The 16,452-nt window shown below is 43.6% G+C and overlaps 1 protein-coding gene across 2 annotated transcripts in view; it reads right to left on the bottom strand.

The window, feature by feature from the left end:
- The window catches only part of sema5a (sema domain, seven thrombospondin repeats (type 1 and type 1-like), transmembrane domain (TM) and short cytoplasmic domain, (semaphorin) 5A), a 209,735-nt gene that overhangs the window by 69,711 nt on the left and 123,572 nt on the right, over positions 1–16,452 (bottom strand). For both annotated transcript variants that reach the window (XM_064949247.1, XM_064949248.1), the window contains exons 10-12: positions 13,063–13,267; positions 9,851–10,058; positions 8,071–8,188 (exon numbers count right to left, since the gene is read on the bottom strand). In XM_064949247.1, the coding sequence (XP_064805319.1) occupies positions 8,071–8,188; positions 9,851–10,058; positions 13,063–13,267 (531 nt within the window). The remainder of the gene's footprint in view (positions 1–8,070; positions 8,189–9,850; positions 10,059–13,062; positions 13,268–16,452) is intronic.

The raw sequence follows: 16,452 nt of genomic DNA, 5'->3' as shown, positions 1-16,452 counted from the left end.
TGACCACACATAGGATCACACAATTCTGCCCTATACAACTCAGTATAAAACTCCACAGTCTGCTCCGGCATCTCCCCCACCACAGAGGTCACCCGCCCACCAGACAGCCACAGACAATGCATACCCTTGGCTTCCCCGCTCTGTCTTTCCAAACCACAGAAGAAGGTGCTGGGAGCATCCATCTCCTTGAGCATGGAGAACCTAGCTCTTACAAGTGCTCCCTTTGCTTTAACCTTGAAAAAACTGCCAAGGTCCCTACATAATTCAGCTAAATTAGCCTGGAGGCCTACATTGCCTTGCCACCCACACCAGCTCTACTTCCACTTCACTGATACTACGCTCAAGTTCCCCAAATACTCTCATAGCCTCTGAGGATGAGAGAGCTGTATACTGTTGACAGAAAAGCTGAATTTGGACTTTTCTCACATCTCAAAATTGACTCAGACTCCTCTCTGTGCTGCCCACAACTTTCCCAAAAAGTCTGGAAACCTGACCAAAAACTTGCATCTTGTAAAAGCTTTACATTAAACTTCCAATAGGATGCCTACAGAGGCCCTGGTTAAATAGACAGCCGAGCCACGGTTATGTGGTGATCCGAAAAACACACCGGGAGAATGGTAGCGCCCAACAGCCTATTGCTCTGTCTGGCTACTTTCACCCTAGTCCCAAAGACCTTCACCCATGTATGCTGTCTTGTGATGTCTAGATCTCTAAACATCCACCAGGTCGAACTGCTTAATGATGTTGCTTAACACCCCCACTGAGCCTGAATGATGTTGCTCCCCATTTCTATCTTTCGTAAAATCTATCGTACAATTCCAGTCCCCGCCGACCACCAGTATCTCCTCATGCGTTACCTGTGAGACTTCCTTTCTAAGACACCCAGACGACACCCTCTCGCTCCCTTTGTGAGGCGCATGCACATTTATTAGGACAAAACCCCTGTTTTTCATTTCTGCTTCTACTACAAGTAGTCTACCCCTACACACCTCCTTCGAGGAACACATTTTTACAGTCAGATCCGGTGCAAAAAGGACTGCCACCCCTGCACTAACATTTTCTCCATGGCTCAGCACACTTGCCCCTTTCCATCAGAGCCCCCAATTGACATCATTCACAACATTTTTTATTTATTTTACCTTTATTTAACGGACATACATCTTCCTAGAAAATCTTCCTATTCATGAAAATCACAAGTGAAATATATTGGAACACAGCTTAGCCTTTTGTTAATCACCCTGTCATCTCAGATTTTCAAAATATGCTTTACAGCCAACGCTAGACAAGCATTTGTGTAAATTTATCATAGCCTAGCATAGCATTATGCCTTGCTAGCAGCAGGCAACCTTGTCACTGAAATCAGAAAAGCAATCAAATTAAATCGTTTACCTTTGATGAACTTTGGATGTTTTCACTCATGAGACTCCCAGGTAGAGAGCCAAATTTCATTTTTTCCCAAAATATTATTTTTGTAGGCGAAATAGCTCCGTTTGTTCTTCACGTTTGTCTGTGAAATCGCCCGGAAATTGTGGTCACCACAACGCCAAAAAATATTCAAAATTAGCTCCATAATATCGACAGAAACATGGCAAACGTTGTTTAGAATCCATCCATAAGGTGTTTTTCTAATATCTAATCGATAATACATCCGTTGGGACAATTCGTTTTTCACTAGGACCGATTGGAGTAATGGCTTCCTCTGTATTTTACGCGAGAATCTCTCTCGGAGCCACCATGTGACCACTTACGCAATGTGGCCGCCTACGGCTATTCTTCAACAGAAATACGTAAAACTACGTCACAATGCTGTAGACACCTTGGGGAATACGTAGAAAGCGTAAGCTCGTTGATGGTACATTCACAGCTGAATAGGGAGTCATTGGAACGCAGCGCTTTCAAAACCTGGGGCACTTCCAGATTGGATTTGTCTCAGGCTTTCGCCTGCAACATCAGTTCTGTTATACTCACAGACAAAATCTTTACAGTTTTGGAAACGTTAGAGTGTTTTCTATCCAAAGCTGTCAATTATATGCATATTCTAGCATATTTTCCTGACAAAAGATCCCGTTTAAAACGGGAACGATTTTTTTCCAAAAATGAAAATACTGCCCCCCAACAACAAGAGGTTTTTAAGAACATATTCTTATTTACAATGATGGCATACACCGGCCAAACCTGGATGACACTGGGCCAATTGTGCTCCGCCCTATGGGACTCCCAATCACGGCTGGTTGTGATACAGCCTGGATTCGTACCAGGGTGTCTGTAGTGGCGCCTCCAGCACTGAGATGCAGTGCCTTAGACCGCTGCGCCATGGGTGTCCCGCGTCTCCAGCAGAAACAAAACCTGTACTATTTTTGTTTTACATATTCACCCAACAGACTCTTTCCCGCATCTCTGGCGCTATTTATATTAAGCGAGCCGACCCGAAGAGTCTCCATAAGAAGTGGGAGAAAAGCCAGCAAAGAAAGAGACCAATTGTAAAGCTAAAACAATCCCAGTGTCAGTTAAGAACTATTCATCTAAAAAGCATCTGAAGGTAGACCCTTACGCATGGTTGTGACCCACTTCCTCAACCTAAAACGTTTGCTGGGTGAAAGGACACCATGCCCCCCATTTTTCATAGCATGTTGTACTGATCTCCCGGATCGCAAAATAAGCTTCAAGATGAACCTTTTTCCCTTTAGTCTCATTCAGGAACCTTGGCAGTTACCTCACTGTGTACTTTGACCCCTCTGCCTAACTGGCTGGCTGTCAGCCCTGGACCCATTGTGGAGGAGTCTGAAAAAAAGCCTCCTCATTGTCCTCTTCCTCAGACTCATCTTCCTCTTCCTCCTCCTCATCTCCATCTCCCATCCTGACCAGCTGCCCTTTCTCTAAATTCAGAGCCTCCTCCCAACACCAGGCAAAGGATGCTTAGTGCTTTTGACCACACCAGCCTCTCCCCTCCCCTCCCACCTCCTTTCTTCTCCCCCTTTTTCCTCTTACGCTTGACAACCTCCTCCACCACCCCTAGCCACTTGCCCTTCCCCACTTTACTCTCCTCATCCACTTGCATAACCTGACTAGGCCCAGCCTCATCTACAACACCATCCATAGCCTGACTAGAACCAGCCTCATCTACACCACCATCTATAACCTGACTAGACCCATCCTCATCTACACCATTTCTAGCATGACTAGGCCCAGCCGAATCCACACCACCATCTATAGCAGGGGAGGGCAACTCCAGTCCTCGAGGGCCTGATGATTGGTGTTACACTTTTTCTCTATCCCTAGCAAACACAGCAAATTGCAAATTGCATTCTAAACTGAAGACCTTGATTAGATCATTATTGGAGTCAGGTATACATGAATACATGACCACTGTGACTGACCCAAAAGGAAGGAAATCTTTGAAAGGTGTACAAACTCAGTGAGCATAACCTTGCACAAGAAACGGGCAACCGGTGAAGAACAAACATCATTCTAAATAAAACCTATATTTATGTTTATTTATTTTCCCTTTTGTACTTTAACTATTTGCACATCATTATAACATTGTACATAGTCATAATATGACATTTGTGTTAGCTGGTGCTGGGGCAAAACTGTGACACCAATCAATCCCTCGAGGACTGGAATTGCCCACCCCTGATCTATAGCATGACCAGGCCCAGCCTCTGCTGCCTGCGTCTCATGGCCCCTGCACGTTGACCTCGATTTCCCCCACTGGTGGTTGTACCCTCACCATGTCTATGGGCTTTATGTGGGCACTCTTATGTCCCAAATCCCCACACTCAAAGCACCGTAGACTATCTGTGCTGGCAAACCCCGCGTAGAGCCCCTCCCCATGCCTCACTTTAAATGCACATTTAAATGTTGCTAATTGTTATTCAGAAACATGAACACTTGCCTCTGGAACAAAACAACATGCTTAATTAAGGGCATCTTCTGAAAACATGCCAATAGTACACAAAAAATGCTAACAAACTTACCAAACCAACTCGGCTCTTTCCATATCTGATCATCCGTAATAAACTGAGGCAGATTCGCAACTACCACCCTAGTCGAAGGAGTCGAAAGAGGAGAAATCGGCACCAACACATCTCTTACAAATATTCCACTAGCAATCAGCATACCCCACTATTTTTATGAACACAACCACCTTTGTTCATTCTGGATGCAGAATGTATAAATTCAGCTCCTACCTTTTCGCCGACCGTGAGCAGAATATCCATCTTAACTCCAATCTCAGGAACACACCTGAATCCATGCTGTAACAGCAGTGTTTCTTCCGAGCTAGGCTGCGAAGCCATCGCGTACACCACACTGTTCAAAACCCCAGGAAACTAAAGCTCTGTCCTCTTCTTCCCTAACTTAAAAAAACAAACAATGGGTACTAAACTAACAGTGCGCTAACCCTCCACCATAGAAAATAAAAATGTAAAGAAAAGACCAAGGAAAGAATCAAGAAAATGCCTACTGTTTGCTGATGATCTAGTGCTTCTGTCCCCAACCAAGGAGGGCCTACAGCAGCACCTAGATCTTCTGGACAGATTATGTAAGACAAAAATAATGGTGTTCCAAAAAAGGTCCAGTTCCCAGGACCACGAATACAAATTCTATCTAGACACTGTTGCCCGAGAGCACACAAGACACTATACATACTGTACCTCAACCTAAACACCATAGGTAACTTCCACAAAGCTGTGAACAATTTGAGAGACAAGGCAAGAAGGGCCTTCTATGCCATAAAAAGCAACATAAAATTCTACATACCAATTAGGATCTGGCTAAAAATATTTGAATCAGTTATAGAATCCATTGTCCTTTATGGTTGTGAAGTCTGGGGTCCACTCACCAACCAATAATTCACAAAATGGGACAAACGCCATATTGACAGAAAGTATGCAAAATTCTGCAAAAATATCCTCTGTGTACAACGTAAAACAACGACTAATGCATGTAGAGCAGAATTAGGCCGATACCCGCTATTTATCAAAATCCAGAAAAGAGACGTTAAATTCTACAACCACCTAAAAGGACAACAACAAAGCCATCACCTTCAAAGAAATTCACCTGGAGAAGAGCCCCTTAAGCAAGCTGGTCCTGGGGCTCTGTTCACACACACACCCCACAGAACCCCAGGACAGCAACACAATTAGACCCAACCAAATCATTAGAATATAAAAAAGATAATTACTTGACACGTTGGAAAGAATTTACGGAAAAAAACAGAGCAAACTAGAATGCTATTTGGCCCTAAACAGAGAGTACACAGTGGTAGAATACATGGCCACTGTGACTGACCCAAAAGGAAGGAAATCTTTGAAAGGTGTACAAACTCAGTGAGCATAACCTTGCACAACAAACGGGCAACCGGTGAAGAACAAACATCATTCTAAATACAACCTATATTTATGTTTATTTATTTTCCCTTTTGTACTTTAACTATTTGCACATCATTATAACATTGTACATAGTCATACTATGACATTTGAAATGTCTTTATTCTTTTGGAACTTTTGTGAGTGTATTGGTTACGGTTCATTTTTATGGTTTATTTCACCTTTGTCTATTATCTATTTCACTTGCTTTGGCAATGTTAACTAATGTTTCCCATGCCAATAAAACCCTTAAATTGAATTGAGAAAGGCAGAGAGAGAGAGAGAGCTGTATTGCATATATATTAGAAGATAGTAACATCCTCTTTTATTGTAGGACTGATAAAGAAGTGTGTAATCTGCTAATGAAATTAAAGGTAAGAATAGAGGGATGGACAAAAGAGTGATATTTAGCTGCCGTGGCAAGGGGAGCTAGATAAAACAATTGTCTGTGAAAAAATGTGGGGAACATACACTAGGGAACATCACATCAATAATAATGTATAATTTCACGGCCTCAGTGGAATTGTATCAGCAGACATTTCTATTGTTTCTCACTTATAAGATGAAGTGCATTGTTTTGTTCTTGGGTTTGAAATGTGCTGTAGAGGGGGAAGGAACAGAATGCTTCCATTCTATTTCAGTTCCATTTGTACTTTTAATGCCTAAAAGACACATTCGGTGAGCATGGTGACTAAGATTTATTTTACTTCACCAAAAACACACCTCTTTTCAATATTGTTTATTTCCACAGGGAGTCCAGTCCCAAACACCAGATGGTTTTGTGAATAGGTTGGTAGAGCCGTCTCCTTTCTACCAACTCACTGTGGTACACATTACACCTTGGAACAAGATCCTATCCAGATCTTAACCACAAAAACATGTAAAATACAGTATGACTTCATCCCTCCTCTAAGTTCTCTGAAAGTTCAGTTCCATGTTGAAGAAAACCATTTTAATCCCAAAAGCCGATTATAGTAATGTATGGGAAATAAATCTACGCAGCCTCACAAAAGCGTCATTGACTTTGCAGTCATTTTGTCCCCAATATTCCAGTCCTGTCCAACAGTTACGTGCATTTGGACTGCCAGACGTCAGTCTGTTGTAATAGCCATGGAAGTCCTACAATAATAACCAAATGGATCACAGTTTGTCTGGGCAACACAGAACTCCATTGTTCCGCTGGCCAGCAGGTCGTTATTGGAACAGAATTCATTCTCATTTCCAATGATTTAACTGGCTACATAAAGGTTACATAAGCAAACACACGCTCCCTTCTTGTCTTTGGCAGTTGTGTCTGAGCAAATAACAGGCGCTAAGAATAGCAAGAGCACAGGCGACGACACCAGAGCACAGGCCACGACACCAGAGCACAGGCCACGACACCAGAGCACAGGCCACGACACCAGAGCACAGGCCAGAGCACAGGCCACGACACCAGAGCACAGGCCACGACACCAGAGCACAGGCCACAACACCAGAGCACAGGCCACGACACCAGAGCACAGGCGACGACACCACAGGCGAACACAGAGCACAGGCGACACCCAGAGCACAGGCCACGACACCAGAGCACCCAGAGCACAGGCCCAGAGCACAGGCCAGGACACACCCAGAGCACAGGCCACGACACCAGAGCACAGGCCACGACACCAGAGCACAGGCCACGACACCAGAGCACAGGCCACGACACCAGAGCACAGGCCACGACACCAGAGCACAGGCCACGACACCAGAGCACAGGCCACGACACCAGAGCACAGGCCACGACACCAGAGCACAGGCGACGACACCAAAGCACAGGCGACGACACCAAAGCACAGGCGACGACACCAGAGCACAGGCGACGACACCAGAGCACAGGCGACGACACCAGAGCACAGGCGACGACACCAGAGCACAGGCCACGACACCAGAGCACAGGCCACGACACCAGAGCACAGGCCACGACACCAGAGCACAGGCCACGACACCAGAGCACAGGCGACAACACCAGAGCACAGGCCACGACACCAGAGCACAGGCCACGACACCTGTAATAGTGTCTGTAACCTTCACTGTCTTTTAGTTGACTATTATGTCATCAGAAGGAGACAGCCAGTGTTCTCTGATCAGTAGAGAGTGCCCCTTAGGTCCGTCGGTGAACTTTAAAGATTCTGAATAAGTAATGCTTTGGTGTGTGTGTGTGTGTGTGTGTGTGTGTGTGTGTGTGTGTGTGTGTGTGTGTGTGTGTGTGTGTGTGTGTGTGTGTGTGTGTGTGTGTGTGGTGTAGGTGTTCGCCAACAAATGCAGTGGGCTGTCTAGTAGTGCCAAATAACCTGTTGAACAGGGAAACCACATACAAGACTAGACCAGCACTCAACACTGCCAATGTTCACTGCTCCAGAATGGATGTCTGTCAGATACATGTCAATTACCGCTTCATTAAGCGGGGTCGCCGTGAAATCAATCCCCCGGAATTGGGAGTGGACAGAATGAATGGGGCGAACTGTTGCGAATTAGCTAATGATCGCGAAGACAGAGGAGATTGATTGAGGCTTTGCTGGGGAGAGAATGCATTTCTCTTTGTGTGTGTGTGTGTGTGTGTGTGTGTGTGTGTGTGTGTGTGTGTGTGTGTGTGTGTGTGTGTGTGTGTGTGTGTGTGTGTGTGTGTGTGTGTGTGTGTGTGTGTGTGTGTGTGGTACAGTGCATTCTGGGTACTCACAGGGCACTTAGTAATGCTCTGTTCCCATTGGCTCATGCTGACGCTCTCCTCCAGTGTGGTGCACTTCCTCAACACCAGGTCCCAGCCACAATACGGGTCCCTCGCCCCCACACACGCCCTGACAGAGAGGAGACATATTGACTGATTAATTGATTCATGTATTAATTAATGAGAGAAAAGGCGAGAGGGTGTGAAAAGGTTAGTCCTCAGTCATGTTCTGATCTGTAAACTTTTTAGGAATAAGCAAGACTATCACAAACTATTATCACAGTACAGATTTGTAATGGGACCAGTCTAATACCAGCTCAATCCCCTTCTGGCTTTTCCAGGTTTCTGTTTAGGAGGCGTAGAGGTTTCCAGCACAATAAAGTACCTGATGTCTCTCTTCTGTCATGCAAATAAGAGAGCCGTGTCACAACCTACACTCATCTTTGAGACACAGACAGATGGTATTAGCTATAGTAATAGTCTGTTGAATATAATAGTGATAGATTGTGTACTGACACACACTCGCTCGTCTGTCAGAAGAGAAAAAAATAACAGTTTATAATCTACTCAGGTGTTACTGACCCAGGTGTTACCCTCCATCTCTAAATCTAAACCAGAGAATAACTTATGTCTATGTGAGATGAAAATTGTAGATTTGTTTTCACCTATTTGCTGTGGTTTCTCCAAATCTCCTCATTGGAGTCTTTGTAAATCATGCATTGCGCTCAAAATGGCACCCTGTTCCCTATATAGTGCACTACTTTTGACCAGAGCCCTATCAAAAAGTAGTGCCCTAAATAGGGAATAGGGTGCCATTTAATACATAGTATGTCTCTGTGAATCACGTGTCTACTGTTATCCTTGGCACTGTGTTCATATCCAGGCCTCTGCTCTGAACGATCTGGTGCCTCTGTCAGAAACTCAATATGTCTCATTAACATACTCCCACTATAATAGCCACAGCAGCTGAGGGGACAAGAAGGCAGACCAACACTATATTACATTGGCATCATGCCAGGCCCACTATAATTGGATTAATTAACAAGTAATTAGCTTGTAACAACTATGAAACTACATGCAGTTGTGGAGAAGTAGTGTATGTGTCTGGGTCTGTGGGTGGGTCTTTGTCTGAAACCTAATCTCTGGTGGACAGATTCTCATGGACAGATGAAACGTTGAGAATATGTCAAGGCACACGTATAATTATGTGATTACGAGCAGCAGTAGTTTCTGGTTTTGGGTTTTTGTGATTGATTATTTAGACGAATCAGGATTGAGCAAAGGTGGTGCTTAAGCTGGTGCAATGTTATTCAAGCCCATGATGAACGGTTTCCACTAGATTCAACAGCAACAAAGTCAAAATTGGCTATATTGTAAAAATTCATCAAAACGATAATGTGCTGTTTGACTAAGATAAATACAGGTGAAATTAGTGGAAGGGTTTTGCTGAGCGTTTCCATTTCCACGGGAGGACACTTCGCTTCCTTCCTTTGCACAAAGGTAATCACAATTGTTAACGGCATACACCACAGAAGAAAAACAGGAAATTACAAATAATTTTACTTCTGGGTTACCAAGATTATCTGAAACCTGAAGACTTGTGACTTGCTCCATAAAATAATGTCTAGACTTTAGCTCAGTTGGCTAACATATTCTTGGTCACCTGGATTGCACAGCTTTGATACTTAGGAGGTTGCGTGTGTGTGTGTGTGTGTGTGTGTGTGTGTGTGTGTGTGTGTGTGTGTGTGTGTGTGTGTGTGTGTGTGTGTGTACGTCTGTGTGTACTACTCACTCTCTGGTCTTGTGGAAGTTGCATCTCATCAGTGGTATCTTGATGACCTGGTCTCTGACCCCGACATACAGCTCACTGCTGCTGTGAAGGATCAGGAGGCTTCTGATTGGTTGTCTCCTCCTGGGCGGAAACAACTCAATCTCATCCAATAGACAGCTGCCCATGGACTGGTTCAGAGGAGACAGGACCTTACGGATGGTTCCATAATCTGGAGAGGAGAGAGTAGCAGAAGGGGGTAGATAAAAAAAGAGGGAACATTTCTGTCTCATATGTATTAAACAGTATTCTTCTTTTTCAAAGGGAGTGGATGAGGGAGAGGAAGTCACCATTGACTCCACATTTGGCAAAGTTGCAACATCCCCAATCAACTACAATAGCTTATTCCCACTGGAAAAGTACACTACATGACCAAAAGTATGTGGAGACCTGCTCATCAAACATCTCATGCATTAATATGGGTTGGTCCTTCCTTAAATGCTATAACAGCCTCCACACTTCTGGGGAGGCAATCCACTACATGATGGAACATTGCTGCCTGGACTTTCTTCCATTCAGCCACAAGAGCATTAGTGAGGTCGGGCACTGATGTTGGGCGATTAGGCCTCCTGGCTCGCAGTCGGCATTCCCATTCATCCAAAAGGTGTTCGGTGGGGTTGAGGTCAGGGCTTTTTGCAGGCCAGTCAAGCTCTTCCACACTGATCTCGACAAACCATTTCTGTATGGACCTCGCTTTGTGCATTGGGGCATTGTCATGCTGAAACAGGAAAGGGCCTTCCCCAAACTGTTGCCACAAAGTTGGAAGCACAGAATCATCCAGAATGTCATTGTATGCTGTAGTGATTTCCCTTCACTGGAACTAAGGGGCCTGAACCATGAAAAATAGCCCCAGACTATAATTCCACCCCTAACAAACAGTTGGTACTGTGCATTCAAACAGGTAGCGTTCTCCTGGCATCCGCTAAACCCAGATTCGTCCATCGGACGGCCAGATGGTGAAGCGTGATTCAGCACTCCAGATAACTCATTTCCACTTCTCCAGAGTCCAATGGCGGCGAGCTTTACACCACTCCAGCCGACACCTGGCATTGCGTATGGTGATATTAGGCTTGTGTATTAGGCTGCTCGGCCATGGAAACCCATTTCATGAAGCTCCCGATGAACAGTTCTTGTGCTGACATTGCTTCCATAGGAAGTTTGGAACTCGGTAGTGAGTGTTGCAACCCGGAACAAAACATTTTTTACAGGCTACGCGCTTCAGCACTCTGCGATACCAATCTGTGAGCTTGTGTGGCTTATCACTTTGCGGCTGAACCGTTGTTGCTTCTAGACGTTTCCCCTTCACAATATCAGCACTTACAGTTGACTGGGGCAGCTCTAGAAGGGCTGAAATTAGTCTAACTGACTTGTTGGAAAGATGGTATCCTATGACGGTGCCATGTTGAAAGTTACTGAGCTGATCAGGCCATTCTACTGCCAATTTTTGTCTATGGAGAATGCATGGCTGTGTGCTCGATTTTATACACCTGTCAACAACGGATGTGACTGAAATAGCCAAATCCACTAATTTAAAGTGTTTAAAGACATGCTATACTGCAATCATAGGAAGTCTTGATTTACAGATTAGGTCAGCATTTAACAGATGACCTCTGTGGTCCAATACTGTAATGTTTCATGCAGATTCCCTCCATTCAATTCCATTTATTCTTGGCAAGAATGGGAACATCCCATGTGATTGCATAAGATACAGAATTTGGAGGCAACTCAAGCAAACATCGTCAATTATACATGTATTCCCTGTGGGGAGAGGAATGTAATTAGATCTAAGAAAGTTGAATTCCTATTCCCGAACACAAAGCTTCAAGGTGGTAAAATACAAAAGTACAGTCCTGCCCCGAAGTAGTTTTCACTGCGGCAGCAGTGGATGTTTTATAGATCTGTAGGGAAACTGATATCCGAGATACTCAGAAATTGATGACTACACTTGACTAAAAGCTACAAGCAAAGAAATGTTGGAAATAGTTTGGTTCAACATGCTACAATAGTGTTAGCGTTCATGGCTTGATCCTGCCTAAAAACAGTTTGTTTTGTCCATTTTATACAAACAGGAATTAAAGAGGATTTGTGTGGTTTACAAAGCCAAAAGTTGGAAAAAAATTGTACGACACTACCTAGTTGTTCAGCCCTCTAGTAAAACAATCAGGTACCAGAGCATGGTCCCAATCAGAGCAGTGCACTAGAGCGCCAATAGCCAGTGATGAGCTATGTATGCTAGCCATTGCTAATGGCCTGACACTGGTTCAGATGTTTTCATTAGGGTCTGGTTAGCATCCAGAAACTTGTTTGCTCTGTGTGAACCCGCCGATCTCATTGCCGCATTGATCACACAGACACACTCACGCACGTATAAGCACACATCCACACACAATGAGAGTGGAGATACACACACTCACTCACTCACTCATGCACATACGAATACACCCAACCACAATGGGAGCAATGTTTTGTTAGCAGGACCGTCAGACAGACAGAAATGCGCCAAGGCTAGTGATGCAGAACAGGTGGAGGAGGGATACAGAAATAACAGGGGCACAGAATGAGACAGAGCTTGGCTGTAAAATCCAGCAGTGTAAGATGAGGTTAAGCCTTCCAGTCTGGTTGCTGTGTTACATACTTCCTGTCCTCTGTCTGGTTGCTGTGTTACATACGGTACCTGTGTTTTTCTCATTACCACCATGCTTCCCCTTGACAGGCGACTGGTTGCAATTTCATGGTGTTTAACATCTCTCAGTGAGGGATTGAGTGTGTGGAAAAGGATGTTGTGTGTGTCTGGGGCGGGGGGGGGGTGAGTCTGCTGGATGTGCAAGGTTGTGTGCGTGTGTAAGCTTGTGTGCCTCTGTGTGTGTGTGTGTGTGTGTGTGTGTGTGTGTGTGTGTGTGTGTGTGTGTGTGTGTGTGTGTGTGTGTGTGTGTGTGTGTGTGTGTGTGTGTGTGTGTGTGTGTGTGTGTGTGTGTACTGCTGCATATGGAGGACACATGGCAGTTCATTGCAATCCCATTAATGTCAGCTGAATGAAAGCTTTGATGTCTCCTCAGAGCTTCACATCTAATGCCTTCATTCACCTTCCTGAATCACTCCACCATGTGCAGAGTCAAAGGGCTAGGAATCAGATAGTCACACACACACACACACACACACTCACACACCAAATGTACCTGTGGCCAGGTAGATGATATGGAACAGCATGTCTTTGCCCTGCACCACGTCCACAGCTACATGGGAGAAGCGGATATTATCCTCCATAAAGTAAGGGACAGGCTGGACCGGCTGAACCACCTCATTCATCAGCAGGAACTTCTGGGCATCCTGCAGGTTCCTCTCTGTCAGATTCACGTAGGAGCCGTAGTCTATGGTACCGCACTCGAGGGAGAAAGAGAGGGACAGAGATCATTTATTTGTGCTTCCCATGACTGTGTTTTTGTATTTTAATGCAATATATACAGTACCAGTCAAAATGTTTGGACACACCTACTCATTCTAGGGTTTTTCTTATAAAAAAAAACTATGATCTACAATGTAGAATAATAGTGAAGACATCAAAACTGTGAAAAAACATATATGGAATCATGTAGTAACCAAAAAAGTGTTAAACAAATCAAAATATACTTTATATTTGAGATTCTACAAAGTAGCCACCCTTTGCCTTGATGACAGTTTACAGATCTGAGGAAGTGACTGCTTTTCTGAAACTATTGGATTGGCTGCCTTCAACTAATGGCAGGGCTGTTCTTGTTACGAACACACACTTGAACATCTTTAAAGGGATAGTTCACTCAGACTAAAACAAAAGATTTTCCGGCTGCAGTTGATTCATGAGGGCAGTTTTGGGATATTTAGTTTCCTTTTGACACTCAATAGCCATCATTTGTTACAGTCAGCGCTCTCTTACACGCAGTTTAACATTCAACTGTTCTTGTGCCTAAGTAATATAACTGTAATTACTTTTGGGCCAACATTTTATTAGCATGTTGATACATAATACTTTTGCAATTGCATTTTAATTGCATAGAAATGAGCTGAGAGTTTTTTGTAACTACTGCACACAAGAGGAATAGTGACTATTCCTTATTCTACTTATGTAATAACTCCATTATCATGCAAGTCCTATGTAACAACAATGTTGCTATTGTAATAATCACAAAGTTACTACACAAGAACTTGATGCCAAGTTTTACAGTATTACCTTATGTCTCACTCATTGTGAAAATATATTTGTTAGCCATTTTGAAGCCGCAAAAGTGGTCTACTCTAATGTTGAGGTGATTCCATGTCCCGCGTATATTTCATTCTAGACTATAAACTATATTAAGACGAATATCTAAGAGCCCCCTAAACCACATGCTTATGATCATATATTTAGACTAATTTAACTAACTGTTGTAGCTTTTTGGCAGCCATCAAAAATACATTTGTTTGCTTTTAAATAATTGCATTTATGAAAATATCTTAAAATATGTTGGGGTTTTCTGAGAGATATTCCAATACTTTAATATTATGTTGTTTTTCTGAGACCTGTACTTGAATATTAAAGAAAATATTTGCCTTTTAGTTGAAATGTCATAACCTATATTTGACAACCTTGAGTTTTTGAAAAGGTAGTATTTTCAAATGAACTACAAAACATAACTATTTTCTACCTAGGTCTGGTACTAACTGTATAATATAGTGAGATATGCATGTAAAATGTATTATAACAACCATTGGGAAATCATCAATAAGAGTGTTGTGCAAAACACATCAATCTCTCTCTGAAAATGAGTTAAACAATGAATTCATTTTGCATTTAAAAGTGAGAGATGACTATCTGCACTCAGACACACCCACCCCAGTCTGATGGTATATTAACTGTTAATACACAGCAACATGATTCACCATGATCTATGACTACTGGATCAATTCATACAGTTCAAGAGAAGAGGGAGATATTTCTCTAGACAGATAGATCATTAACCATTCATTCAATGGCCAGGGTGTGTGTGAGTAATGATTTCACAGGAAGTTGGGGAAAGATCCACATTGCTGTGTGTGTGTGTGTGTATTTGTGTATATGTGTGTGTGTGTGTGTGTGTGTGTGTGTGTGTGTGTGTGTGTGTGTGTGTGTGTGTGTGTGTGTGTGTGTGTGTGTGTGTGTGTGTGTGTGTGTGTGTGTGTGTGTGTGTGTGTGTGTGTGTAGGGTGCTAGATATATGGGTAGGCCATTTTACATCAATGCAGGGCTGCCATAAATCCAAAGCTCGTAAATCGAATCCTCCAACATTGACAAATACTTGATGAAGATGTCACCCCAACCTAGATAAAGTGTGCTGTGCTCCAACAGTGAAATGTGTGTGTGTGTGTGTATGTGTGTATGTATGTGTGTGCGTGCGTGTGTCAAATGGTGCAGCTCAGAGCAATTCCCCCTTAGCTTGGAAAAGGCTGGTTTACACATACACGCACACACACACACACACACACACACACACACACACACACACACACACACACACACACACACACACACACACACACACACACACACACACACACACACACACACACACACACACACACACACACGCACACACTTTATCCTCTCTAACAGGGCCCTGTGCAGACCTACACAGCCACAGTGGGCAGGGCAAGGCTTTGGTCAGATACTACAAGCCAGAGGAAATTGGTTTCCATCCAGGCAATTTCTCCTAGCCTCAAGTGACTGCAATCTGTGTGTGTGTGTGCGTTTCTTCATGTGCAAATATGTGTGTCTATCAAGCGTAAAACTCGCTGACCAAGTTCACCTTAGGCTTTTGGTTACATGAGTGATATGGAACATGTGTGTGTGTGTGTGTGTGTGTGTGTGTGTGTGTGTGTGTGTGTGCTCCCTCCACTGGCTCCCCCAACCCCCTGAGAAAATGAAATCACATTCAGACTGCTGTGTGTAGATTAGGTCATATGCTAAGCCTGTTAGCCCTGAGAGCTACTAGCCCTGAGAGCTGCTAGCCCTGAGAGCTGCTAGCCCTGAGAGCTGCTAGCCCTGAGAGCTGCTAGCCCTGAGAGCTGCTAGCCCTGAGAGCTGCTAGCCCTTCCAGCCATACACCATTCTCTCTGTGTCATGACTAAAGAGCACAGGCAAAGGCTTCCAAATGCTCCATCTGTTCGAAAGCCCTATGGGGTCAGAGCCTAGCCGCGGGAAGTAGTATAAACGTGCTGCAGCACCCCGTTTTTGTTTTTTTATAAATAAAATTAAACAACATTGAAAAAAAAACATATTTTTTTACAAGAGTAGTGCACTGGACCTTTAATACGCGGAACAATAATATAAACGTGTTATAAACGTGTCATAAACATGTAAAGTGTTGCTCCTATGTTTCATGAGCTGAAAAAAAATATCCCTGAAATTTTCCATATGCACAAAAAGCTTATTTCTATCACATTTTGTGCTCAAATTTGTTTACATCACTGTTAGTGAGCATTTCTCCTTGGTCAAATTAATCCATCCACCTGAAAAGTGTGGCATATCAAGAAGCTGATTAAACAGAAAGATCATTACCTTGTACATTACCTTACACG

This window comes from Oncorhynchus masou, chromosome 30 (assembly GCF_036934945.1).
Source record: "Oncorhynchus masou masou isolate Uvic2021 chromosome 30, UVic_Omas_1.1, whole genome shotgun sequence".
NCBI lineage: Eukaryota > Metazoa > Chordata > Actinopteri > Salmoniformes > Salmonidae > Oncorhynchus > Oncorhynchus masou.
This window is presented reverse-complemented; position numbering and strand designations above follow the sequence as displayed.